General features: G+C 36.0%; 1 protein-coding gene across 1 annotated transcript; it reads right to left on the reverse strand.

Annotated features, from left to right (window-relative positions):
• Positions 1 to 4,315: 4,315 nt before the first annotated feature.
• On the reverse strand, positions 4,316 to 14,340 carry LOC109212184 (RNA-binding protein 39). The gene is made up of 13 exons (XM_019375811.1): positions 13,613 to 14,340; positions 11,850 to 11,928; positions 11,675 to 11,731; positions 11,161 to 11,216; positions 9,488 to 9,716; positions 9,020 to 9,106; positions 8,846 to 8,920; positions 8,677 to 8,760; positions 6,058 to 6,122; positions 5,733 to 5,925; positions 5,522 to 5,610; positions 4,983 to 5,097; positions 4,316 to 4,638 (listed from the first exon to the last, which is right to left on the reverse strand). Exons 1-13 carry the CDS (start codon positions 14,194 to 14,196, stop codon positions 4,597 to 4,599), a joined length of 1,755 nt encoding a protein of 584 aa, XP_019231356.1. The 5' UTR covers positions 14,197 to 14,340; the 3' UTR covers positions 4,316 to 4,596.
• Between the last annotated feature and the right edge of the window lie 13,386 nt (positions 14,341 to 27,726).

Raw genomic sequence — 27,726 nt, forward strand, 5'->3', positions numbered from 1 at the left:
TTATAACACTCCCCCTTGAATGTCTATTCAACAGATAATGTGCCTCGTTAAAACCTTAACTAAAATAAAATCCAGTGGGAGAAAAACTCTAGAGAAGGAAAAAGAGTACACATATCTACAATACGCCTTTTGGTTGCCTCATTAAAAACCTTGCAAGGAAAACCCAGTGGGACAAAACCTTGTAAGGGAAAAAGAGTACAACGCGTATTAACTCCCCCTCATGAGAGCATCACTTGACATCCTTAAGCATTTGCATTACAATCTTGTGCACCATATTCAAAAGATCTTTGGTAGATATTTGATAAACAAATCAGCCATATTAACTTGAATGAATATATTGCACCTTGAAATCATCATTCTTGATAGAGATGAATTGTCTTCATATGATCTTGTTGGAATCGTCAGTTCAATATCTTCGCATAGAGGTGAAAACTCTTGCTATCATATTATCATGCATATAGTTATAGCAAGATACATTTGTGCACAAATTGCATTGAGGATGTAGTACTTCATGACCATGAATTCTATATGCTTTAAGCAATTTAAATCCTTCAAGGATTGTTAAGTTATATAAGCCATATAATAGATTTTAGATGCATATCAAGTTTTCATGTCATGCTAGACATATATCGAAAACTGATTGCACATACCATTGACTTATACTTTCAAGTATTTGAACTACATGTTCAAAACTACATGTCTTTCGTATGAAACCAATTCTATTCGAAATTGTTTCTCCAAACTTAAGATCCTCATATATATATTTAGCGGTATCATAGATGTCGTCAACGAATATTTTATATTGGTTCCAACCTTCTTTTTTTTCTTCATAAAGACATAACATAGAGATCTCTTCATTCATATATTCAGGTACCTGAATCTCTCATGAGATTTTATGAAGTGTTATGTCATGTGATCTTCTAGATCACTTGCCTCCTTTATTATGATCATTTTGATCATTTGCTCATCTTCTTTATCAAGAAGTTTTATTTGAAACCGATTTGTCTGTATGCTATAAGCGTACCGTAGACTTTGTCCTTCTAGGACTTAATATGAGCATTTGCAATGAGAATATAGTTACTTTCTTTGGGTCAGCAAATGCGTCTGGCATGCTTTGCAATATATTGCACATGAATTATCTTTTTATGAACTTCAAGTTCATATTATCTTATTCGAGGATCTATATGAACAAATGATAATTCATTCCACGTAACTTTTTCTCAATTGTTTATCATGTCTCCCCCTCATGTTAGAAAAACTAACTTGTTTCCTCAACTTTGAGAACTCATCTTTGTGCTTTATGGTGTTAATCAAAATATACACCGCAAATCAATAATAATAATATGGAATTATTTGGTTCCTGACCATGAACCACTTGTGAGGGGAGAAAATAATATACTTTCGTATATGGACGTATATCAAACTGATATAGATAACTTTGTTCTCATAAGCAATAGTTTAGCTATTAAGTGGAGGCACTCAATAAATTATTTTGCTAAATCAACTGTGATGTAAACCAACTTATCAAGATGAACTTCTTGAATAGAAAATCTGTAAATTATGCTCTAAATCAAATTATTGAGCAAGTCACCTCGCAAACACCATGTTGCGGGTTAATAATAATCGCACATGCAACCATCTCATAGATGCATCTTATGTGGTATACATGGCAGGTGAATGGGCCAATATTCACCTTTGATATTTCCAGTATTCATGGGATTCAATCCCAATTTTAGTTGGTATCTATTAATTAATGAGAACATGCAACATAAGAGAATTCTTAAAGAACTTTCTAGTTCTTTAATATTTACCCATGTGAATTCTCTTTTATTTTTGCACATCATACTTAAATTGATATGGGTAAACCAATTATGCCAATTGAATAAATTATCAATATTGATAAACTTCAGATTTACACCATGACGTGTGCAATTATCAATAAACTCCAAGTTTATTATGATATGGGTTTTTATATCAATAAACTTCTTTATTGTGGCATTCTTTTATTTGTGTAGTACAAATTGGAGAATAAAGCGGGTAGCTTTTCACATACATATTACCCCGCTACAAGTTGTAGTAATAGAAGATATTAAATCTTTCCTTTATTTATAATCTCAATATAATCAATCGCTTTCGCGTATACTTTGGAAACTGAATAAGTTTCTTTGAGACTTACTACAACACAACGTCTTATTGATAATCAATTTTCTCCAAAATAGTATAATTGGCTCTTCCAGATCTCTCAATTAATTTGGTACTACCACATATTAATCAACATCTATATGGTGAATATCTCTTTTAAAAAGAAAGTTATACCATTATGGTTATGGTCAAAATTATATGCAAGATCTGTTTCTTGCATTACTGTTGTCTTTTAATAATCACAGTGCCAAAATATTTTGGCGTACAATAGGTACTTGACCAATGACCATTCATGCCATAATAATGACAATGTTTTCTTATATCATCTCAAACCTCCTTTTAGAGGTGAGTGTGGTATATTCACTACCACTGTAGCACAGTCATATTCTTCCAAGAATGAATATGTATTCATAAATCAGATGTTTTCACATTCACATCATGAATGGACCATAGTCATCTGTATGTGCTTTACGAAATCTTATGTCAAATCGATGACAAACATCAATTTCACAGAGTGAAGGCTTATTTTGAGAATCCTTATTATTCTCATTATCACAATGATGACGATTATAATTTCGTCTATTGCCACGTCCACATCCATTGATACCTTCACGGTAATAATTTTGTCTTCTTTCAGACTTATCACATATTGCTATCACATTCTCTTAAGGGAATGAGAATGGAGCAAATTCAATGAGACGGGTTTTCACTTCTTCTGCTCACGATCATACATGACTTTGATCATGGCAAGACATAGAAATTTTACCACTTCAGGTGGTTATAATTTCTTACAAACTCCATTAGAGTTATAATCAAACTTGTTGTCTTTGCTTGTATTTAAAATCAAAGCATAGAATAAAAGAGAAAAATACGGTAAAATACTTACCTCAAATCCAGAATTTAATCATGAATAAAGTACATGGAACAATTGACAATCATTATGCTCAATCCCAAAGCTTCTACTCAATTGGTTAGAGTCTCGTACTGATAACGTGTTATGAAACAATAAAAGAAGAAGAAGAGTATTATAGAGAAAAGTAGAGAGAGAGAATTCTTATTGATTTTGGGATGAATTACAATAGAATAGAACCCTCTATTTATAGGGAGAGGGTGACTTAGCCACCAAGCAATGAACCCTAGAATCTCTCTAAATATAGACATTCACCATAAATAAAATTCTATTTATAACGAAGTAAACATTCTAATGATTTTACAAATTAACATACATTAAGGAATGTAAAAAGATATGAATGAATCAAAATCAAATAATTTTATAAAGAAAACACACAATGAGTTACTCTGAAACATTGATTCAGACCTCCGTTAATTGAAAAGAAGATAGGGCCCCAGCCCCCAAGTATAATTGTTAACAAAAATGAGAATACTCTGTTAAATTACAGAACTCTCCCTCAATAACATCTATAAGAATTTTTGACGAATATTGTCTCTTATCTTTTAGGGTAAATCTATTTTGATCCCTCAAATATAACCCTTAACATATTTAGTCCATTAAGTAAGCTAAAGTGGAGCACCTTTAGTCTCACTAATAGAATATATTCAAAGACTAACGGTGTTAACCAACTCTGATTCATGAAGCAAATCTTCTGCTCTGAAGCAAAACGTTTCCTCTTCCTTTATTGGATAACACAAATTATCACTTCAATTCCTCATTTTTAGATAATATCTTCTAAAAAAAGTTCAATCAGAAAAATGACACTGTATAGCCGCTATAAAAATAATAGCCGATAAAATGTATAAAATTTGTATATTATTTTGTGTATGTGTATATATACACACACACACACACACATTTGTATGTTTATATTCAAAAATTATACAAATTTTATTTTCTTTTTCGGCTACCAGATGTAAATAATTTCTAACACGGGCAAAAACTGATAACACATTCTATTTATCCGTTTGCTTCAATAATATGCCTAGAAGTGATCTTGGCAGCTCTATTTTTTCAAATTTTAACTTTTCTTTTTGGGAAAATCAACCGAAATTTTAGAAGTAAAAGTTCGAACATTAAAATCTTAAATTTATCAGCCCAAATTAGTGAGTGTTGGTTTATAAAATATTTTTGATAAGCAAATTAAAAAGACACTGTGCCGAAAACAACCCCGTAACTGATCTTCGACAGATTCTATCATTGAGACTAAAGGTTCTATCATTGAGACTAAAGGTGCTCCACTTTAACATACTTAAGGGACTGAATATGCTCACGATTATATTTAAGGGACCAAAATAGATCTACCCTCAAAGATAAGGGACAATATTGGCCAAAAGCTCACATCTATAACCTCATATGTCGGCTTATACAGTACCGTTTAGTAGTTTTTGGTATCACTAAGATATGAAATTAAATACAAAATCAGGCTGCAGTTTTTGCAATTACTAATAAACAAATCAGTAGTCTTCAGAGATCATAGATAGCCCCCCGTCTGAAACCTTTCAGCCTGTACCTTTGAACTTCGCATCATATTCATAAGGTTGCTGCAAGAACAGGAAAAATACATTCAGAAAATCAAACTGTGTTTCATGTAAGGAAAAGCTCAGCCAGAACTTAAACAAGAGCTAGGCAAAAAAACGTCATATAACATATATAACTAAAAACACTTTACCCCATCTTATATAGGGAGAAAAGGGTGAGCGAAAAGAAGAAATGATTTGTTATGCTCCAGGGAATTAACAAGTTCTGGTAGGCATATTCATGCTTCAGGGAAGCGTTCAGCCAACCCAACCCAACCCAACCCCACAAAAAAAAATTCATGAACCGTTTATCCATTGGAAGAAAGAGATAAGGACACAAAAATGCTTGGAGAACTCAAGACATTTACCAAGAAGATGGCTGAAATCGATCTGCCTGCAAACCATCTCTTGTGCATAGCTTGTTGAGCACGAGATGCACCTTCGACGCTATCAAACCGCAAGTATACGTAACCGGAGCTATTCCTGCCAAAAGATACTTCAAGAATCAACAGCTGAAAAAAATATCGTTAATTTAATAGTAAGCAGCCAACTGGAATAGCTGTTTATTAGAGGATGGTATTTGAGAGAGATTTGTCTAACAGGAATGAAGCACAGGCCACTTTTAAATCAATAGGTCATTTCACAATCATATTTGAAGCCTTATCAGAGGGACCAGAACATGGCGTAGTTTAGCTTGACTGCCAAAAGCGACTTTGGTCTTTTCCTTGTTCTTTTTAAAACCAAAAGCAACTGGGACAGCATCTCTGTGCTGCCAAGAAGAGCAAAAGGAAAAACCTACCCAGAAATTCTCACAAACCAAACTAGAGGAAGTGCCAGGCAAAGGTATCAATGCATTTTACAAGTCAAAAGAGCTCAAAATTTGACACCAAATAAATTAACCACATACTTGTCCACATGGATGTGCTTGACCCTGCCATACTTGGAACACTCCTCCTTTACATCATCTTTGATATCCAAATCAAATTCTGGATCCGTCTGCAGCACATACTAGAAAGATTAATATTATTGAAAAAAAAATAGAGAATAAGATATGCACCTCCCTAGCCTTGATGGTCAAAAATGTACTGTTAAATATGAAATTCTACGGGGACACGAACCTCGGTTGCAGGATCAAACATATTTTTTAATAACAAACACTCGCTGGGAATTCCAATGGGTTCAGGAGCCATGGCAGCAATGACTTGCGTTGCGAGCATATTCGGAAAAGCTGTTGCCCCACCTATGGGGGGCATGCTCATCTGAGCTGGAGCTGCTCCATTAAGTGCAGGAACTCCAAGGGTACCCGCCACACTGTAGAGGAAAATTTGAGCATTAAGTTTGGGACATGAAACATGGCTACAACAAACAACCCCCCCTCCCCCCCCGGGGGAAAAGGGGGGAATGACAAGAACTCCCCAAAGAGCAGGAGAAATCTGGACAAACCTTGAAGCAACACCGCTGCGGTCCAACTTTGCCATAAGCATGGCCCTTGACTGAGCATTTAATGCCTGGAATGTAGACAAATGATTCATATGAGTTATGCATTTAATAATAGAGCTGGCAACAATTAGCAACCTAAAGTTTTCTTCTGACAGTTCTTTCCCTTCTCTGTCTATATAATATCAGAGAGAATGAATTCATCAGATTACTAATTTGCAAGTATATTCAGATTTACCAAAAAGAAGAAGAAAAAATAAAATACAAATTTTCGTCAATTTAAAGAGAAAGAAAGAGGAAAGGAAGACTTCCCATTAGTTATCGTGTTATGAACAAAATGAGCCTATTGCTTCCTGAGAAGCTTCAGAATGAATTAGCCTAAAGAAATACAAGTTCAGCTTTCTAATACTTCTACTTCCTAGGATGGATCAAATCAGATCACTGCTACTGAGCTGCTTTGGGGGTGGTTTTTAGTCAAAAATGGGATCAACTAGCTGAAAGGGAGTATTTGCCGAGTGTGCACTTAGGTAACCTAATTTTGTTTTACACAGCGGTATTAGAAAGAATGAAGAGTGATCCCATATCATAAATCGTTCAGCTTTTGCACATGCTCAACACAAACTTCTGGTCACAAAAACTATATCATGCATAATGTTGAAGAGCTTATATAGCACTTCCTCTATTGTACTTTTTTTTTATTTGCACCGGGTGTCCGAGTCTCTTAGAGCCCCGACTAATCCCGGGGGTGCACAGGCCCTCGGCAAGGAGTTTCCCGCAAGTGCACCACGGTTAATTCAGGTTTTACCCAGTCCGATGGCCCTCAGAAATTGTTTGCACCCAGTGGGTTTCGAACTTGAGACCTTGAAAGGGAGCAACCCAAGGCTCAAGTCAATTGCCACCAGGCCAACCCCTGAGGATTTCTATTGTACTTTTATATGATAGTATTTGACTAGACATTATAAAATATTAATTTGACTCGTGCATATTACACTAGAGGTAGCATAAGAATATAAAAATGACGATCAAAAGTCAGTTTGGTATTGCAAACATCACATCAACGTTTAAAATTCAAATAGTAAAAAATATGAACTCTCTAGAACGCCGATGCCGATGCCAAACGCTTTCCAACATCCCAAAATGAAAAGAGCTTCTTCTAAATAGTTCAGCAAGAATAGTTTCTTTAAGAACTAAAAAAATTCAGGAACAGCTAATATATTGTTTCCTAGAGTATGTAAAAAACAAGAAATAACACTCGCACAGAATTCTGCTTTACAATATTCCAACACAAAAAAAAGAATTTTCCTAGGAGAATATGATATCACTCAATGGAAACAACATAAACCAAATGAATAAAGGAAGTCAAAGCACAACGTCCTAGCCTTGATAATGGCTCCATGTTATAATCTTTTCAACATTGACCTTCAGTGTTATGCTCAGTAGGGCGTGTTCATGGTTCAGTTTCAATTTGGTTCGGTTTTCATCTAAACGGAAACCAAAACCAACTACATCAATTTGTTAAATATAGAACTAACCAAAACAAATAGTCGCTTTTTCGGTTTAGTTGGGTTTTCTGTTTATTTTCACATGAAATACAAATTCATTTCATTGTTACTAGAGCTAAAGACACAATTTCTAATACGTCGGTATATGCTTAGCAAGAATTGAACAAAAGGATAAACCTATTATGTATTAAAGCATCTAGATGTGAGAAATTCCACCAAGAGACATGACAATTATTCACTTTCGTAGATCAAAAAACAACCTTGCATCCATAAATGTTTCCAAATCTATCTAATCTTAATGATTAAGACAGTAAATAAATCATTCTTAAATAACTATAATATATAGACTGATATGAAAACTCTACAAAGCACACCATGAGTATGTCTATACAACTTTTTTGGTTAAAAATATATAAAGTAGATTTATAAAACAAATATTTATCACCATAAAAATTTAATAAATAATATATTTATAATACTCGGTTTGGTTATGCTCTTTCCATGAATACTTAACCAAACCAAATGTTGTCGATTTTTAATTGAAAACCAAACCGAGTCAAAAGAGTGTCGGATATTATGTCGGTTTACTTTGGTTTGATTCGGTTTTCTTTTACATTTCCACCGAAAACAATCGAAGAACTCAAATATTTCAATAACATAGGAGTGGCTGGTCCTGTTAAAACCTTCCAGGGTTTTGACTTGTACAACTGCCAGCTTCTCCTCCCCCGCACCCCCCCCCCCCGAAAAAAAGAAAGAGAGAGAGAGAGAGAGAGAGAGAGAGAGAGAGAGAGAGAGAGAGAGAGACTAGAAGCTATAATGATAATGCAGTAAACTAGCACATCACTTTTCTCCGGTTATGTCTAACAGAAAGCTCCTGTCAAATGAGAACACATGGATCGGCCGTGAGAGAGAGAGAGAGAGACTAGAAGCTATAATGATAATGCAGTAAACTAGAACATCACTTTTCTCTGGTTATGTCTAACAGGTAGCCTGTCAAATGAGAACATATGGATCGGCCTTTTACCACCACTATCATACTCATAATTTCCGAAGTATCTAACCTACTTGAGGGAAAAGATGGCATGCAAAGTCCTCCAATATAATGATTTAAGAGCATACTCACCAAGCCACCTCCTTCATCATCATCAAAATCTGCAGTTTTAGCTCCAGCATCTTGTACTCCGACATGTTCAGTAACGGATGAAACCTGCATTGAACCAAAAAGGCTAGTCAAGGCTCCGTAATACTGCCATCCAACAGTATTTAAAGAAGCAAGGTCTACAGAGACATACCTTGATGGTGCGACCCGCAATTTCAAGCTTGCCATTCAAGCTTTGAGCTGCCTTTGCATGTTCGAGTTGAGCAAACTAAGATGAACCCAAGTTGAAACATAAAGGCGTTATTAAATGAAATAAAATAACGATAAATATATTGAAGAGAAACATTGCATTCTGCTAAATACTTACTTGGACAAATCCAAAACCCTTACAATGCCCTGTTTCAGGATCTGTAGGTAATTGCACAAGCTCCACGGGCCCAAAGGCTTCAAAAATCTGAACACACCAGACATAATGGAATACAATTAGAAACAGAATAAAAGCTTAGTCAGAGATCGGTCTCAGGACATCGGAAAAGTCAATCATACATGCTGAAAAAACAAAGTAACGCATACCCAACTAAAAAAAACAAGGTAACGCATACCCAACTAAAAAAAACAAAGTAACGCATACATCGGTGTCTGTACCAGATACTTAATTTATCATTTATAAGAAGCAAAGAGCCCTAAGATGTCTTGACAGTTATTCTACAAGTTAAGGTAGATCAACATCACAGAATATGCGCATTTAAGCCTCCACCATTATGCATTGCATATAACAAGTGTCTATCCTAGTGCTTTTGTTACTGTACGCAGATAAAGACGTCAATCTTGTTACCTGTCTAAGCTGTAACTCTGTCATGTTGAAATGGAGATTTCCCACATAAAGTTTTCTCTCTGAGGCAGCATTTGGCCCTGCCAACCCTGATCCACCACCAGACGCAGTTGACTGAACAAGGTTTTTTTCAGCTTCAGAAGGTTTTACCATGACTGGTTGGCCAAAAAGCAAGCGACCGGATAAAGCAATAGCCATTGGCACTGACATTGCATCATAAAACTCAATGTACCTGCACAGATATCAATAAGTTATTAACACAACTGAAATAACAGCATAGATCAGGTACTTAGACCACATCGTGGCAAAGCTGAGAAGCATAAAGAAATCTACTGGTTTGTGACAGAAGACATCCAGGGAAAGGACATGACATCCCTAGCAATGTTAGTACGAGGCCCTAGAACAACAATATATAACCAATGTCAATAAGATTAAAACTATATCTGGAATTCCCAACAAGAAAAAAGGTAAGCAAGAAACCTCTTAGATTCAGCAGAGGTAAAAACACATACGGGTAGGTCCCACAGGCACATATCAGTAGCACTCAAGTATATGCATTTGCAAGCATATGGTTTAACATTTCATATTCAAAAAAAGAACTTTAAATACTCTCAGGACAATTTGTACTGATTGGCATCTTACTATGTTTATAGTTGGTGTATTATTATTTTTAATATAAAACTACGTTTACAATTGGTATATTATTTACAGACCATATCTCATAACTAAACTTCAAATGATGCAATCTTGAGATTCAACTCAACTAAAATTCACAGTACTTGACACTCTAGATAACCCTTTTCCCTTTACAAATACAATTCAAATAACCTTTACTCCGCCACTATAATGATTTTAAGGGAAGTCAGAAATGCATGTTAACAACAACGGCTCAATCCCCAACTTGAATCGGCATAAATCCCCATTTTCCATTTCGTTATGCTTGGACCTATTTTATTCCAAATCAACAACCTTCCTCTCTTGCCGGACTTGGGACTGGCAATGTGTTGGCCACCAGAAATCATAGAACAAACCAAAAGGGAAATCTTTAAAAACAAAGAAAAAAGCAAAAACCTATATGAGAAACACAGTTTTTCTACCATCTGAGAGTAACAGAGACCACACAGAAGTCAAAGGAACAAATCAAGAATACAGTCTGGCTTCAAAGCAGCAACTTTATTAACCACCATGGTAGATAGACAACACTTTAGTTTGAATTAAGAGGCGTAGTATGCCCCAATGCTACATCACATGGTTAACATTCAAAACGGAATTGGCACTATCGTAATCCTTGAGACTTTAGGAGTACAAAGCAGAAGCAAGATGCACATTTACTTAAGAAAGAAAAAAGAAAAGAAATACTCCCTCCGTTTCATATTGTTTGAGGTAGTTTGACTCGGCACGGAGTTTAAGAAAAAAAAAAGAAGACTTTTGAAAGTTGTTGTCTTAAAAGCTTAAGGGGTAAAAAGTTTGTGGGGCCATGCCATTTGTATGGCTATAAAAGCTTCTCATTAAGGGCAAAAAGGGTAAAAGGAAGAGTTTAAAGTTGAATTATTTTCAAATTTAGAAATGTGATTTTTATTTTGGAACAAACTAAAAAGGAAAGTACCTCATTTAAAATGAAATGGAGGGAGTAACACGCAAAATTTGCAGGGTAAAGAATTTGATTAAAGACATACCCAACTCCTTTAGATCGCCTTGAATTCCGGTCCATGATTAACCGCACATCCCTCACCTAGAAATGTAGAAATGAATGTCAAAAGAAATAGATAAATTGAATTTAGTGGCCCTTTTGGTACTCATACTATAAACACCACAAAACCTGCAATAGGTCATGCATAAAATCATCAGTTATAACCTGATCAGACTACATTGTGCATCCAATCAAGTATAGAATCTTGAGACATGAGAAAGTAATTAAGCTACCTGATACAGAAGGCAGAGAAGCAGTTACTGCAACAGCAAGGAGAAGCATACAGCATGCATTAATAGTATACGGAAGTAGGGTCAAGCGAACAACACAAATCAATTTTTTGCTCCTAAACATTAAGTATCATATCAATTCTAGAGGACCACAAGAAAATGAAATTCTAAGACAAATGTAAACCAGCACACATTGATAATAAAAACCAGAAGTTGTCCAGAAGCATAGTTTATGTAGCATGAAGCAAAAGGCGGACCAAATGAACTAACCTTTCCTGCTTGTGAGAAGAACTCATACACATCCCTTTCAGTTGCCTTCAGGGGCATCTATAAAAAGTTCAGACCAAATAAATCAGCGAATGAACCTATTGATCATCTAAATCACCTAGTGTGAAATGCTCACGTATGGCGATAAACAAGGCAGAAACAAAGACATCGAACCTACCTGGTAAGCAAAAACAGTTCTCTGGTCCCTTTCTGGATCAGCTTCTGGTTCAATTTTTTCTTTCTTCTCCTTGAATCTCCTGTATAAATGACTCAGACCATAATGAGAATATGTATGGCACAAGATCATAGCAAAAAAGTATCTAAACGTGACCTCGTTAACCGGCTAGAGAGTTAGTGCAGACCCTCGCTTCCCTATTTCACAATCCACAGAACATATTGAAGCAAACCAACCTTTATATCGCATTAATTTCAAGGATAGTAAAGAAAAGTATGAGGCTCTGTTTATAAATCTTAAGTTACATGTGGAAGGGAGAGGATTTTCATTTACATTATTGCACCTGCTACATTTGAACACAATCAACTACTATAAACCAAGTTTAACCAAACTTGCATAAATACATGAACATGCAACAAATTATATTAGGACATGATGAATCATCATCCTCTAAAATCTCCCTCGCTGTGCAAAATGATTCATCTTTATCGATTAGATAGAGTAGCTCCTGCAGCAGGAAAGATCATCAAGGCAAGCCCTTTCAAGAAAAATGCGGATAAAAGTCAGAAAGCTCCTATAAGTTTTTGGACAGGCTAGTTGAAAATGCTAACTTCATTTGTCTACTTGTTTATCTGAATATAACATTGCCTCTCCCTATAAATGCTCCAGGACCCAAAACGAGTTTTATCTTTATATCTAAACAGAAGCAACTAGAATTCTAACCTCCAGTGACACACATCATTCCCATTTAAAAAGAAAACAAGTACAAATGGAGCATATTCTAGAAAGATAATTTGAACTTTTGAAGCATCTCCAAGTATAAACTTCAAGTTAAGAACATGAATGCAGTAGGTGTTGTGACATTATTCGCTGTCCAGCACCAAAATTTTGAGACTTTTCCCTGCTTTCACAAAAACAATCACATAAAGAGTTAATGCATTTTCGTCTCGATACAGAAGAAAAGGTTGAAAACTGATACAGCCTCACACCATATGCGTTGCCAACCTAGAAATCCAATACATCATTTGTCAACATCTCACAGATGTAAGAAAAAATAACCTTAAATCCATCAATGCAAAAACATTGGAAGGATTCAAGAGTGAGTGATAATCTCAAAGGCCAAAAAGGAACTTAACAGACCTTATCAAACTCAATACATGTGGGAATAAGCCACTTCTTCAATCAAGCCTTGAAGGGTTTCCGCATTGTTAGCCCATTAAGATGTGCAAATAATCCATCTACGATTTCAACCCAAGTCAGAATATTACATCCTATATGGATAAACTCACACTCTTTTACGCATTTAGACTATTTCAAAAAGTCTCTTCCGTTTGAATCCACTAGAACTCAAAAACACTCAGCAGAGCGTGTTCAAACACATAGTTAAACTGAGCCATAACCTGATTTTTCAGTTTTTTAGGTCACAACAGTAGTCAACAGACAAGCCTAAATTTTTTTATCAAGGACGTGTCTGGTGACGTTGAAAGGAACCAAAAGACATCAATAACTAGGACAAAAGATAAATAGTGGCACCTAGCAATTCTACAAAGTCAAATTGAAAAATTAAGAAGATAAGATGCAAATACTGTGTCACTACATTAACGGCTATATAGTTGTAGCTGATAGCCACATTGATGTACATCAGAAAGTATTCTCCAAACACTACAACTTGAACTGATAATTACTATCAACAAACACTAATCCTTTTGTAATAAACTGAAAAAAATTGATATGCATTAACATAAGATAAATGCAAAGAGTGTCACCTGCTGTCTCGTGATTCAAAGTCACGTTCACGCTCGACGTCTCTTGACAGCTCCTTCTCTCGCTCTCGTTCAATCCTGGAGCGACTCCGGCTCCTCCTTGACCTCTCCCTCTCTCTATCCTTCTCCTTCTCCCGTTCCTTATCTCTCTCCCTATCCCGATCTCTACTCTTCCTCTCCCTCTCTCGTTCCTTCTCCCTCTCTTTCTCCTTCTCCTTCTCCTTCTCCTTCTCCCTCTTCTCTCTGTCACGTTCGCGGTCTCGGTCCTTTGAGCTTCTCTCTCTGTCTCTCTCCGATTCTCGCTCCCTGCTCCGATGCCTCGACGACCTTTCCCTTTCCCTATCTCTATCTTTATCTCTCTCCTTATCCTTTTCGCCGTCGCCGCGAGACCTTTTGCTGCTCCGGCGATCTCTATTGTCGTCTTCGGCGGCGTATTCCTCGCTCCCGTCTCTCTCCCTTCGGCGATAGGCTTTCTCGCTCTTCTCCTTCTCGGCGCTGCTGTTGTTGTTGTCTTTGCTCTTTGTAGAAGGACCGCCGTTGGGCTCTTCTACAGTCTTCTCCAGATAATCGTACTCATCGAAGTCCATTTGAGGTGACGTTCTCTGACGGACGGCCGAAGGCTCGTTGTTCCGCCGGTGAAGAAGTGCTGGTTAGGTTTTGACAGAAACCTTAGCGAACTTTCTCAGATTAGGGTTTTTTTATGCCTATCTGGAAATAAGCGTTGTACTATTAAAACTTGTGTAGTACTTTGTAAAGGAAGATATTTTCTAGTTTTTTAATGTGTGTTTTTAACTCAAATTGACCCTTAAAATTTTGGTCGCTTTATTTCTATCCTCCTCATATAACACTGAGCAATAACAGTCCCTTTATATATGCAAATGTGAGCACTTATGGTCCACTCTAACATAACCACATAGCTTCCATTAAGAATTGACGGTCTTCTATAGCTTTAGACTCCAATTAAATACAAATTGGTTTGGCTTAACTTGTCACTCCCTCTCCCCAGCCATCTTTTGATGTCAATCTTTGGTGAAATGTGACTTTTAAACGGTGTGATAATTTAGTTTTTATTTGTTATGAGGACCTTGAATCTTCATTTTGTTTGTTGTTTTTAATTTATTTTTCTTTCAAATTCACACAGAGATTGTAAATTTAGGCTCCTATGAATAAATCTTGCTCTTCTAATATATATACATGATCTTGGTTGCTTATTATTATCTCAATTCAGGCTCGTTTAGTCTAACCTTTCTTTTTTATCTCCAATATTCTTTTAATCAATATTTTATGTTTTTAATCTCTATAAAGTTAACAATCATATCATGGTAGCCATACTCTCAAACACCAAAAGAAATTTGGCAAAACATTTCATCCAAAGGGTTATATCTAATCTCAAAAATTTCTAATTGATCAATAATTCAAGAATATTTTATTGTATAAAAATTAGGGGATGATTTCGCCGGGGGAATTAAAGTAGGACGAGGTGGCTACGGCAAAGGTGGTAACAATGACTTTGAGAGCTCCTCTGCTACTCCATTTTCTCCATTCAATCGTGAAGTTCCATAAACTATGGATGTTTAATCGAATATATAAGAATGTGTTCTTCAAATTTTCAGAAATGTCTTTTTGAAATATGATGTGGAAAATAAAGAATGATGAATACTTTATAAGCGATGACAATAGAAGTTCCTTAGTTGAAGACTAGCTCTTTCCGTTAAAGATCAATAGCAATGTAGTTGTTAGAAGTTCCTTAATTGAAGACTAACTCTTCCGTTAAAGATCAATAGCAATGTAGTTGTTTATCATGTTTAACGTGGTGTTCCATTAATTTTTTTGTAGAACTTTTTGATTCGGTTAAGGTGGACTAAAAGTGCTCAAACTTGTAAACTTTAGGGACTATATATATATATATTATTATAAAAGCATGAATACAATATCGGTTTACAAAAATAACCTTATAATATTAAGCATAATAACTCATAATAAAAGGACATAATCGGTATTTTAGATATTAGCCTTATAATCCAATTAATTTTAGGACATAATACTACACGTTAGGAATACTACATGATTACCTTTAGAAATCCTATTAGTATAAAGTGTATGCTTATATTCTCTTATGTAGAGTTTGTAATCGAATTGGCTTATCGATAAAACTTTCTTTATTAGTGTCTAAAGTTATTCTTTTCTAGTGTTTATTATTATTGTTTCTTTAATGCCTAGCTCACTTAAAACAATAACTTGTATGTCTTAATCATACAATTCCACTTAATATAAGTATGGAAATCGCCTTATGTAAATTTCGAAAGGTATCTAATACGTTCCTTTTTTATTTAATTTGAACCCTTTTTAACTATAATATCTTTTATGTTAATTTTTTTAATATTTAATATTTTAAATTAATAAAATTTTGCCTATTAACTTATTATTTTTAAAAAATATGCATGAAGGTTTAATAACTAATTTTAGAAGAATCCTCCATATTGGCATTACTGCTCCATAATGTCCAATACAAGGAAAAAATAAAAGTAATGTTAAATAGACTACATAAAGAGTTGAAATTGAGAAAAAAATATCCCCATGATAATATATTTTTATATTATATTTGAACTGATTTTCTACTCAAATAATATTTTTTTTATCAAATATAAAGTAAGAACAGATCCAGTATTCAGTGTCTTCTTGCTTCGTGTCGGAAACAAAGAAGAGCATCCAATAAAAGATGCTTTTGGTTCTTCCTGAACACTTAGTTATCAATTCTAATGGTAATAGTGGTGTATTTAATAAGAGGAATATTTGTAACGCAAAAAAATACATGATAGATTTAAAAAGATATCTAGCTAGCATAAATGAATTTGTTGATCAACTAAATAAAAGGTTGATTGCAATATTTTATATTAAAAATAAAATATTTTTTTGTTTTTGACTCAGCAGAAAATGATACCAATAATTACTACCAAGAAGAATACTTAAATACTTTAATACCAAATGGCCTTCTACCATACATGTTTGTTGTGAAGTTTATTATTTCTATATATATATATATGTGTGTGTGTGTGTGTGTGTGTGTGTGTGTGTGTGACACTAACATATCTAAGTTAAAATTGATCTTCCATTGTATGTTGGTTGATTTTGAAGAAAAATATGAATGTCATGCTACTGAAAAACTTAGATATGCCGAATAGCTTACGTGATAGCACACGGATGGTATATAGAAGTTTTGACAATAACGTCATACATGCAAAAATTATGATACTGGTCAAGTGCTTCTAAGTATATTCTTATCCCTGAATTCAACTTTCGTCTTTCGAAACTAAGGAGTATCCTTTTAAATTTGTGTGAAAATAATTTTTAGTATGTTTATATTTGCAAATATAATAAATAAAGCACAAGGACAAACATCCTAAATATTGGACTATATTTACCGCAATATGTTTTCTTGCACGAACAATTGTATGTTGCACTTTCAAGAGGGGTATCAAGATCGACAACAAGAGTTCTGGTTAAGGCGGAGCAACCAAAGCATTAGGAGGAAACATACACAAAAAAATATTGTCCACAAAGAAGTGTTCGTTAAGATACCATTACATTAAATTATCTTAAACTATAATACATAATTATCTAACTAACATGACAAAATTGATCATTTGTGTAAGTTTTGATGGTGTCTTTTTATTTTAAATTCATTTATTATGCTAATGTAATAATATTTTTCGGTATTTAGATGATTGTTGTATTATTATACATAAAATTCTTTCATTAATTAAATTGTATTGTTCCTTCATATAAATAAATGTTTAAATTATCATGCGCCATTATTAAAGTGCAACGCACGTTCATATATATATATATATATGCAATTTATATATGAAGGAAAAAGAAACTACACCCATGACTTAAGGGACCATTTGATCGGTTAAAGCTCATTTGATCGTAGATGGATTAATTTTTCCTGCTATTACACCACCTCCAACGTTATCTAAAATATTAAACCAAATTGTATTTCGTGTAATATTTGGTGTTTTGATACTCCAATCAAACACCATTTTAGTGTGTGAATAGTGTTAGTGTTACACTAAATTTAGTGTAACACTATTCATCACCACCATTATTATTCATCATATTATATTATTATTTTTTATTATATTAAACTTTTAATTTAAACATATTATAAATTTTACTTTTTTCATTTAGGTTCCTAATATACCTAATTATTTTTAATATAATATCTTTATAAAATTAATTTCACATCTTAATTTTGGTGTGTAACTTTTATAAATTAATTTTCTTATATATTATTTTTATATAAAATTGTAAGTTAATTTTGTTATAAGTTATAACTGTATAAAAAAAAATATAACCACCGTGAAAATAAAAGTGCAAATATAAAATATAATATATTGTTAAAAATAACACAACGTTCACTAAATGACATAAAATAAATATTAAATAAAAAAATAATATAGAAAAGGGAAAGGAATATAAAAGGAATATTCTTCTTGGCGTAAAAAATAATATACTGGGTTGAAGTTAATTTTCACCATATGGTGTTTACATCATTTTTGTATAGAAAATAGTGCTTAAGGTTGGAGATCCTCTTAGGATCATTGTCAGGGCAAATTTTAACCAATTTTTCATAAATATGACATGAAAAATTGAGTTTGACTTATATATACCTACAGAACATTATAAATTTCTCCATAAAAAGTTACACTTATAGTATAAATTTTTTTAAACTATAAGGTCATCATTATTGTTCTAGCAAGTTACTAATCTTATTTTCAATCTTATAAAATCCACTTTAATTAAAGATTACATGTAATTTGAGAGATTCAATACATTTAGTTTTTCTTTATACTGAATTGTTCTTTTTTCTCATACACGGCTTTAATTAAACGAAAAATGGTTCAAAATGCTACTAACCTATTGGAAAAGGTTTAAAAATATCCTTCATCCACCTATTGGGCTAAAAATACCCCTCCATCAACCTTTTTGGTTGACTTATGACCTTTGACCGTTAGGTCAATGCTGAATTAAAAATAATTATTATTCTTTTTATAAAACTTAAAAAAAATATTTCACAAAATATTTTCATTTTTTTAAACTAATGCACCAGTAGTCCACTAATTTAGTAAAGTCTTCTTCTTCTTTTTTGTTCAGTTTTTACCAAAAAATATTTTTTTCATTTTTTTCAGTTTTTTCTTCTAAAAACTGGAAAAAAAATTGTAAAAACAGAAAAAAATGTTTTTAATAAAATATTTTTGGTTTTTAAAACTGAAAAAAATATTTTCGTTTTTTGAAAAATATTTTCTTCATTTTTTTCAGTTTTTTTTTAAAAAATACGAAAATATTTTTCCTTTTAAAAAAAAAACTAGAAAACGAAAATAAAACGAAATGCTATAAAAAACAATGAAAAAAAATATTTTTAAAAAAACGAAAATATTGTGTAAAATATTTTTTTCAGTTTTAAAAAACAAAAATATTTTATTAATTTTTTTTTTCTGTTTTTACAAAAAAAAAAATCAGCTTTTACAAAAAAAAATGCTTAAAATTTTTTTTAAAAAAATTTCTTTTTTTTTGGTAAAAACTGAATTGATTTTTGTAAAAACCGGAAAAAAAGAAAAAGACTTTACTAAATTAGTGGACTATTGGTGCATTAGTTTAAAAAAACAAAAATATTTTGCAAAAGCTTTACAAAAAGAATAATAATTATTTTTAATTTAGCATTGACTTAACGGTCAAAGGGCATAAGTGAACCAAAAAAGTAGTTCGAGGGATATTCTAGCCCAATAGGTGGATGAAAGATATTTTTGAACCTTTTCCAATAATTTAGGGGCATTTTATTAAATAATAATAATAAACGCCCACAATAGTTACAAACAAATTGTTGTGTGACGACCCAAAGGGTCATCACCGGATTTCTTCCTATTTCCGTGCTTTCGAGGCCTTGAAAACCTCGCTTTTAGTTGCCTCGATTTGCGCGCGCAGTCCGGGCGCGAAGCCGGAAAGCTTTTATATTGAAATATGTGAACTTTGTGAAAAATTTGAAGAATTTTGATATTAATATTGCTAAAGTTGACTTTGGTCAACATTTTTGGTAAACGGACCCGGACCCGTGATTTGGCGGTCCCGGAGGGTCCGTAGAAAAATATGAGACTCGGGCATATGCCCGGAGTCGAATTTTGAGGTCGAGAGCCCGAGAAATGAATTTTTCTGTGAAATTGTTTTTCTGAAATTATTAAGAAAAATGGGAATGAAATTTTTTTAAAAGACTATGGTATCGGGCTCGTATTTTGGTTCCGACGCCCGGTACAAGTCTTGAATATGTGTTAAGCGCTCTCTGTAAAGTTTGGTCGAAATCGGACGTCATTTGACGTGTTCCGGACCTAAATATCTAAAATTTGAAGTTTAAGAAGTTTGAAATGAAAGATGATGATTTTGAGGCTTGATTCATTGATTTTGATGTTATTTTGGCGATTTGATCGCTCGAGTTAGTTCGTAGGATGTTATTGAGTTAGTGTGGATGTTTGGTTAGGAGCCCCGAGGGCTCGAGAGTGTTTCGGAGGTAGTTCGGGGTGTTTTTGGCCTTAGAGTTGTTGCAGAATTTCTGCTGCTGGTGTTCAGAGAATTTGTTCTCTGCGATCGCGATTCCATTCTTGCGATCGCATAGTGTCCTCTCCAGGCATTTCCAAATTCCTTCAACGCGATCGCATAAGTTGTCCCGCGATCGCATAGTCTGACCAGTCTCTTCAATGCGATCGCACTCACCTCTACGCGATCGCACAACTTTAAACTTCACCTAAAAGTCATGGTTTCCCTTCTTCTATGCGAACGCACGAAATTGTTCTGCGATCGCGGAAGCCAAGTTCCCACTCCTCTATGCGACCGCATCAATTGCCCCGCGTCGCATAGACCAAAAGCTCCCAGTGATTTTTAAAAGCTTAAAACAGAATGGTTGCGGGATTTTTCCTCACTTTTCACACGAGCTCCCCTGTTAAACCCTCCATAGACGAAATTCAAGCTCTCCTTCCTCCATAACTCTTTGGGTAAGTAATCTTAACATCATTCCCTCATTATTTCTTCATCTAATTACTAATTTCCTAGACCTAAATCATGAAATCAAAGTAGAAATTAAGGGTTTTGGTAAGAGTTAGGTTTTTGGGAATTTTGGGTGATTCAACCTCAATTTGGGGTCGAATCTTGAAATAAATTATATATTTGAACTCGTGGGGTTATGGGTGATTGGGTTTTGGTCCGAGCCTCGTGTTTGGACCATGTGGGCCCGGTGTCGAATTTTGGTATTTTTGGAAGAATGCTAGGAAATTCATATCTAGGCTATGGGATGTTGCCATTGAGTCCTTATTGATATTATTGAACTAATTATGACTAGATACCATTGTTTCGGAGCCGGATTGTAGAGGAAAGGCGGTAATTGAGGGTTGATTGCTATTTTTTGGATCGAGGTAAGTGTTTGTTCTAACTTTGGCTTGAGGGAATAGGGTTAGGATGTTATTTGCTACTTGCTAAATGTGGAGTACGGTGTATAGGTATGGTGACGAGTATCTATACATCGGTGTCTAGCATGACCGTGAGTCTAAATTGCTTTTAATTTGAATGATGTGACACCGCTACCTTGTCTAATGAATAAACTTCATATAATGTGAACGGTTGAGGAAGAATTGTGATTGGTATATTTTGGAGCGTTGGCTCGAACGAGAATGTGTTAGTTGAGAAAGAAATGATTTAAAAGAGGATGTGTTGTGATTATTCCTTTGCCGGGGTGTGTAGACTATTATTATGTACTGTACCCTTGCCGACTATAAAATGGGATCGTGTGGCACGCCGACCACTTATTTATTATGAAATGGGATCGTGTGGCACGCCGTCCACTTATGATTTAAGAAATGGGATCGTGTGGCGTGCCGACCACTTATTTATTATGAAATGGGATCGTGTGGCACGCCGTCCACTTATGAATTAAGAAATGCGATCGTGTGGCGCGCCGACCACTTATATATATGAGCTATGGTATTGAGATAGTTTCGTCGTTATATCCATTGATATGTATTCGCTGTATTTTTCCGAGCATGCCCCCTTCCCCTTTTAGTTGATATTCTCTGTTGTTATTTTCTGTTGCCTTGTATATATATATCTGCACAGGTTGTTTTTGGTAGGTCCTGTCTAGCCTCGTCACTACTTCGCCGGGGTTAGGCCAGACATTTACCAGCACATGGGGTCGGTTGTGCTGATGCTACACTTCTGTGCTTTTTGCACAGATCATAGTACCGGAGCAGGAGCCTTTGGTCAGCAGTAGGAGCGTTGGGAGCTTACTTCAGTCCGGAGGTTCCGAGGTAGCTTGCTGGCGTCCGCAGGCCCGACGTCTCTTTTATCCTCTCTTTTAGTCTGTTATCTCTTTGTATTCGAGACAAACAGCTTATGTTTTCTTTCAGACGCTTGTATTTAGTACTCTTAGCCGTTCGTGAGTATTGTGACACCATTCTTGGGTAGAGGCTTGTATTGAATATTCCGCATTTCATTTCAGTTTTCTATAACTAAGACTTCCGCTTATTATTTAATCTCGTTGCTTTTATATTATTGCCAATAATCATTAAGAAGGGATTATGTTGTTAACAAAAAAGTAGTTTAATTTGGCTTGCCTAGCTTCTACGAGTAGGCGCCATCACGACTCTCGAGGGTGGGAAATCCGGGTCGTGACATGTTGTCGTGTGCTTTATACTTTTGAGGAACTATAAGTGCTTATTTTATAACACCAATAAGTACTCGTCTATAACACCAATAAATACTCTTGTCTATATAACTACAATTTGTCTTACACTGTGAGGATGACTTCAATTCTCCCTTCTATTAATAATATATTTCTTTGCTTCTATAACTAGAATATCTTCACTATTTATTTGGTACAAATATTCAAAAGTCTTGTTGTATCCTCTAAAAGTATTTCCATCAATCAATCCTATGGCAATTTTGCAAAGGCGAAGGAGCAAATATTACTTTTAAAGCACTTTTCTATATATATGTGTTTCAAGCCTTAATCTTTTTGTATTCTTCAGCAATGTTTCAAACAAGATTCTATAGTATGCATTATATTATATTGACCATGCAAACAAGTTATCCATTCAAAATCCATATGATACTTGTATCATAACAAAGCATAACCTGCTTTTGACTCTCTGCTTATGGTTAAGTTGAAAACCAGTATGCGAGAGATAATGCTTTTCTTCCATATGTGGCACTAGTTATACTGGTATGATATATGTTTGTGACAGAGGGTGGTTCTTTCTCTCGACACAACACAATGTAAGTTGTCTCAGTATCCTTTCAAAAAGTTCCGGTACAATATGCTGGTACTTGGTACACTAATCCAGAATTGTGAAATATGAATCATCATCTATATCTTAGCGATCAAGGAAGACCGAGCGACGGAAAAAAAGTAGAAGCTGAAGACAATGTTGGAGCTCAGCTTACTCTTTGGTCTATTTGACAAGTCCTATATTGTTTCCTCTCATGCCGAAGAAATAAGTCCTTGATGTCATGGATTGAGACTAGACAGTGTCTTCTATTTATTGCTTTCACTTAGCTGGATATATACTTATCATTTTGGGTACTGCCTTTTCTTCAAATTCCTTTTCCTTATCCTCCTCTGTGCTGTGTAATTCATGTGTCATAAGCAATGAAGGTTCTGCAATTTCCATCACATATATGTTTAGGCATAGCCATTGCAACATATTCGTGAACATTTAGACCGTCTTTAAAGATCAAATCAGTTGGTCTTATGCCTGTGAACAACTTAAGCACACCATGATACTCTTGCGTTTTTATTAAAGGGGTGAGAATGAGAAATGGAAGAGGCACCTTTTGGATTGCACCTCTCCATATCACTCTTCCTAATCCTTTGTCTATAAATTTAGAATCTTGGCCTCATTTTTCAAAGACATCAAAAATCTGAAATCTTCTCCCTTCTTTTCTACACTGTTGCATTATTTTCTAAAAAACATAAGTGTCAAGTGTGATTTGCTCTGTTTGTTGAGTATGCTGAAGTTCTGTGATTTGAAGTGCCGCTATTACAAAATAGTTATTTCGTTCTATCCATATACCTTGGACAACCGTGAGGGGATTAAATTCCTTAAGGACACACTATAAATTTAGTGGGCTCGCAATTATTTTACGATTTATTTATTGAACTAAGTTTGTTTATTTCTCTGATTTTCTGATTTTGAACACAATAATACCAACAATCTTAAGGAATTTAACTTAAATTTATTTTCTGTGTTCATATTAACATTTATTGGAGACTGTCACGACCCCGGTTCGCCCTCCGTGAACCATCATGGCGACACCTAGTCCCTACGACTAGCCAAGCCTAAAAATGCGGAAAGTACACCAATTTGCGGAAGAAAACAAATGAAAACCGAAATAGTGAACAAAATATTGTTTAATAGTGCCGCTCGGCATACACTAGGGATCTCTTGGTACCCCGAGGATCTCTTAGTATCCTCAATATACACTAGGGATCTCTTGGTACCCCGATGATCTCTTGGTATCCTCAATTTTATGCCAGGGATCTCTTGGTATCCCGAGGATCTCTTGGTATCCTCACTTCAATTCAAATCAACAATACGTACAGGGGGATCTCCCGGGATGTCGTCCCGTAGTCCCAAAGTAAAGCACACAACAATAACACAAGGAATTCTCAATTAAACTCAACTTAATACCAAGGTAAAACAGGACACTCTAACCTAACATGCTTCACATAACACAATTAAGGCAGTTTAAGCAATTAAAACAAGTAAGTCAATTAGACATGCTTCTCTAAGCTAACAGCAGACTTAAATTGCAAGTAGTAATAACAGGAGAAGAAAACACATTCTTAATTACTTAGCGAAAATAGGATTTTTCAACAATTAGCACAAGTACGCACTCGTCACCTCACGTATAAGGCATTTCAATTAACAAATATACCAAATCCTAAGGGGAAGGTCCCCACACAAGGTTAGGCAAGGCGCTTACCTCGAACCAGCTCAATAATCAACCCGAGACCACGTTCTTGCCACGAGTACTCGACTCCAAATGGCCCAAATCTATTAAATTCAATTGCATAATGTAAATAACACTTCAAGTAACTGATTCTACAAAGAAACTCTAAGCTAATACGCGAATTAGGTAAAATTACCAAAATGCCCCTCGGGCTCACGTCTCGGAATCAGGTAAAATTTACATTTCCAGAAACCTCACGCTCTCAAATGTTCAGTCATACAAAAAGTACCAAAATCGGACCTCAAATGGTCCCTCAAATCATCACTCAAAGGCCTCTAATTAGTCAAGTCCTAACCCCCAAATTACCACTAATTTTTCTTAAATTTTCATGTTTATAATGATAAAAATCACTCCAATAACGATTTTAGGGGACCAAATACCTTACCCAATGAACTCCTCTGAAAATCTCCCTTGAAAATGCTCCCCAAGGCTTCTTCCCGTTTGAAAAGAGGTGAAAATAGCTCAAATTCGCGAAGGCAAGAATTTATATGTTCTGCCCAGCTAATCCGCTTCTGCGACTCTAGGACTGCATCTGCGGTCCCGCTTCTGCGAGGACATGGTCACATCTGCGACATTTCACTTAAATCCCAAATTCCGCACCTGCAGTTAACCTTACGCAGATGCGGGCCCGCTTTTGCGGTGAAGCTCCCGCTTCTGCGGTCCCTGCTGGTCCTCCCCATTTCCGCTTCTACGGTGACAATGCCGTTTCTGTGGCTACGTACCTGTGGGATCCAACCGCAGGTGCGGTTATGATGGAAAACCAGCAGCTGAAGCTGCTCAAATAACTCCCAACTCTTCCGAAACCATCCCGAGGCCCCCGGGACCTCAACCAAAAACACAAACAAGTCTAATACCACTGCCCAAACTTATACCAATCCTTAAAATACCTAAAACAACATCAAAACACCAATTTAACATTGGATTCAAGTCTAAGAACTTCAAAAACTCAAAATTTACGCTTTCGATCAAAAAATCTATCAAACCTCGTCCGAATGACTTGAAATTTTGCACACACGTCACATACAACCTTACGGAGCTACTCCAACTTTCGAAATTCCATTCCGACGCTCGGATCAAAATCTCACTATCGAACCGAAAACTTCAAAAATTCAACTTTCGGCATTTCAAGCCTAAATTCGCTACGGACCTCCAAAACGCAATCCGATCACGCCCCTAAGCCCGAAATACCCAAGGGAGCTAACAGAACCATCGGAATTCCATTCCGAGGCCGTCTTCACACTGTTCCGACTACGGTCAAATTTCCAACACTTAAGCTCTCATTTAGGGACTAAGTGTCCCAAAACTCTCCGAAACTCAAAACTGAACATCCCGGCAATTCAAAATAGCAGAAATAAACACGGGGAAAGCAGTTAATAGGGGATAGGGGCGTTAATTCTTAAGACGACCGGCCGGGTCGTCACATCCTCCCACACTTAAACATTCGTTCGTCTTCGAACGAGCATAGAGGCATACCTGAAGTAGTGAAAAAATGTGGGTAACGGCTGCGCATATCCTGCTCGATCTCCCAGGTCGCCTCCTCGACTGGCTGACCCCGCCACTAAACCTTTACTGATGCAATGTTCTTTGACCTAAGCTTTAAACCTGCCTGTCCAATATCGCCACTGGCTCCTCAACATAAGATAGATCCTTTTCCAACTGGACTGAACTGAAATCCAACACGTGCGACGGATCATCGTGATACCTCCGGAGCATCGAAATATGAAATACCGAATGAACCCCTGCCAAGCTGGGAGGTAAGGCAAGCTCGTAAGCAACCTCCCCAACACGCCGCAATATCTCAAAAGGGCTAATAAACCTCAGACTCAACTTCCCCTTCTTCCCAAATCTCATAACGCCCTTCATAGGTGAAACCCGAAGCAGAACCCGCTCTCCAACCATATAGGAAACATCACGAACCTTCCGGTCCGCGTAACTCTTCTGTCTGGACTTGGCTGTACGGAGTCTATCCTGAATCACAAACCTTCTCCAAAGCATCCTGAACCAAGTCTGTGCCCAACAATCTAGCCTCACCCAGCTCAAACCAACCCACCGGGGATCTACACCGCCTACCATATAAAGCCTCATACGGTGCCATCTGAATGCTGGACTGATATCTATTGTTGTAGGCAAACTCCGCCAATGGCAAGCACTGATCCCAAGACCCTCCAAACTCAATCACACACGCATGAAGCATATCCTCAAGAATCTGAATAGTGAGCTCGGACTGTCCGTCCGTCTGAGGGTGAAATGCTGTACTCAACTCTACTCGGGTACGTAACTCATGCTGTACGGCTTTCCAGAATCGCGATGTGAACTGAGTACCTCTGTCTGAAATGATTGAAACTGGAATACCATGCAGACGAACAATCTCCCGGATATAAATCTCTGCCAACCGCTCCGAAGAATAGGTAGTACACATAGGAATGAAATGCGCAGACTTGGTCAGCCGATCCACAATAACCCAAATGGCATTGAACTTCCTCAAAGTCCGTGGGAGCCCAGATACGAAGTCCATGGTGATCCGCTCCCACTTCCACTCCGGAATCACTATCTACTGAAGCAATCCACCCGGCCTCTGGTGCTCATACTTCACCTACTGACAATTAAGGCACCGACCTACAAACCCAACAATATCTTTCTTCATCCGCCTCCACCAGTAGTGCTATCTCAAATCCTGATACATCTTCGCGGCACCCGGATTAATGGAATACCGCGAACTATGGGCCTCATCTAGAATCAACTCCCGAAGCCCATCAACATTAGGTACACAAATCCGACCCTGCATCCACAATACCCCATCATCACCAATGGTCACATCTCGAGCATCTCCATGCAACACCTTGTCCTTAAGGACAAGTAGATGAGGGTCATCAAACTGGCGCTCCCGGATACAATCAAACAAGGAAGACCGAGAGACCACGCAAGCTAGAACCCGATTGGGCTCTGAAAGGTCCAATCTCACAAACTGGCTGGCTAAGGCCTGAACATCCATCGCCATGGGCCTCTCTGCTGCTGGTAAATAAGCCAAACTTCCCAAACTCTCTGCCCGGCGGCTGAAAGCATCG

The sequence above is a fragment of the Nicotiana attenuata genome, unplaced genomic scaffold, assembly GCF_001879085.1.
Source record: "Nicotiana attenuata strain UT unplaced genomic scaffold, NIATTr2, whole genome shotgun sequence".
NCBI lineage: Eukaryota > Viridiplantae > Streptophyta > Magnoliopsida > Solanales > Solanaceae > Nicotiana > Nicotiana attenuata.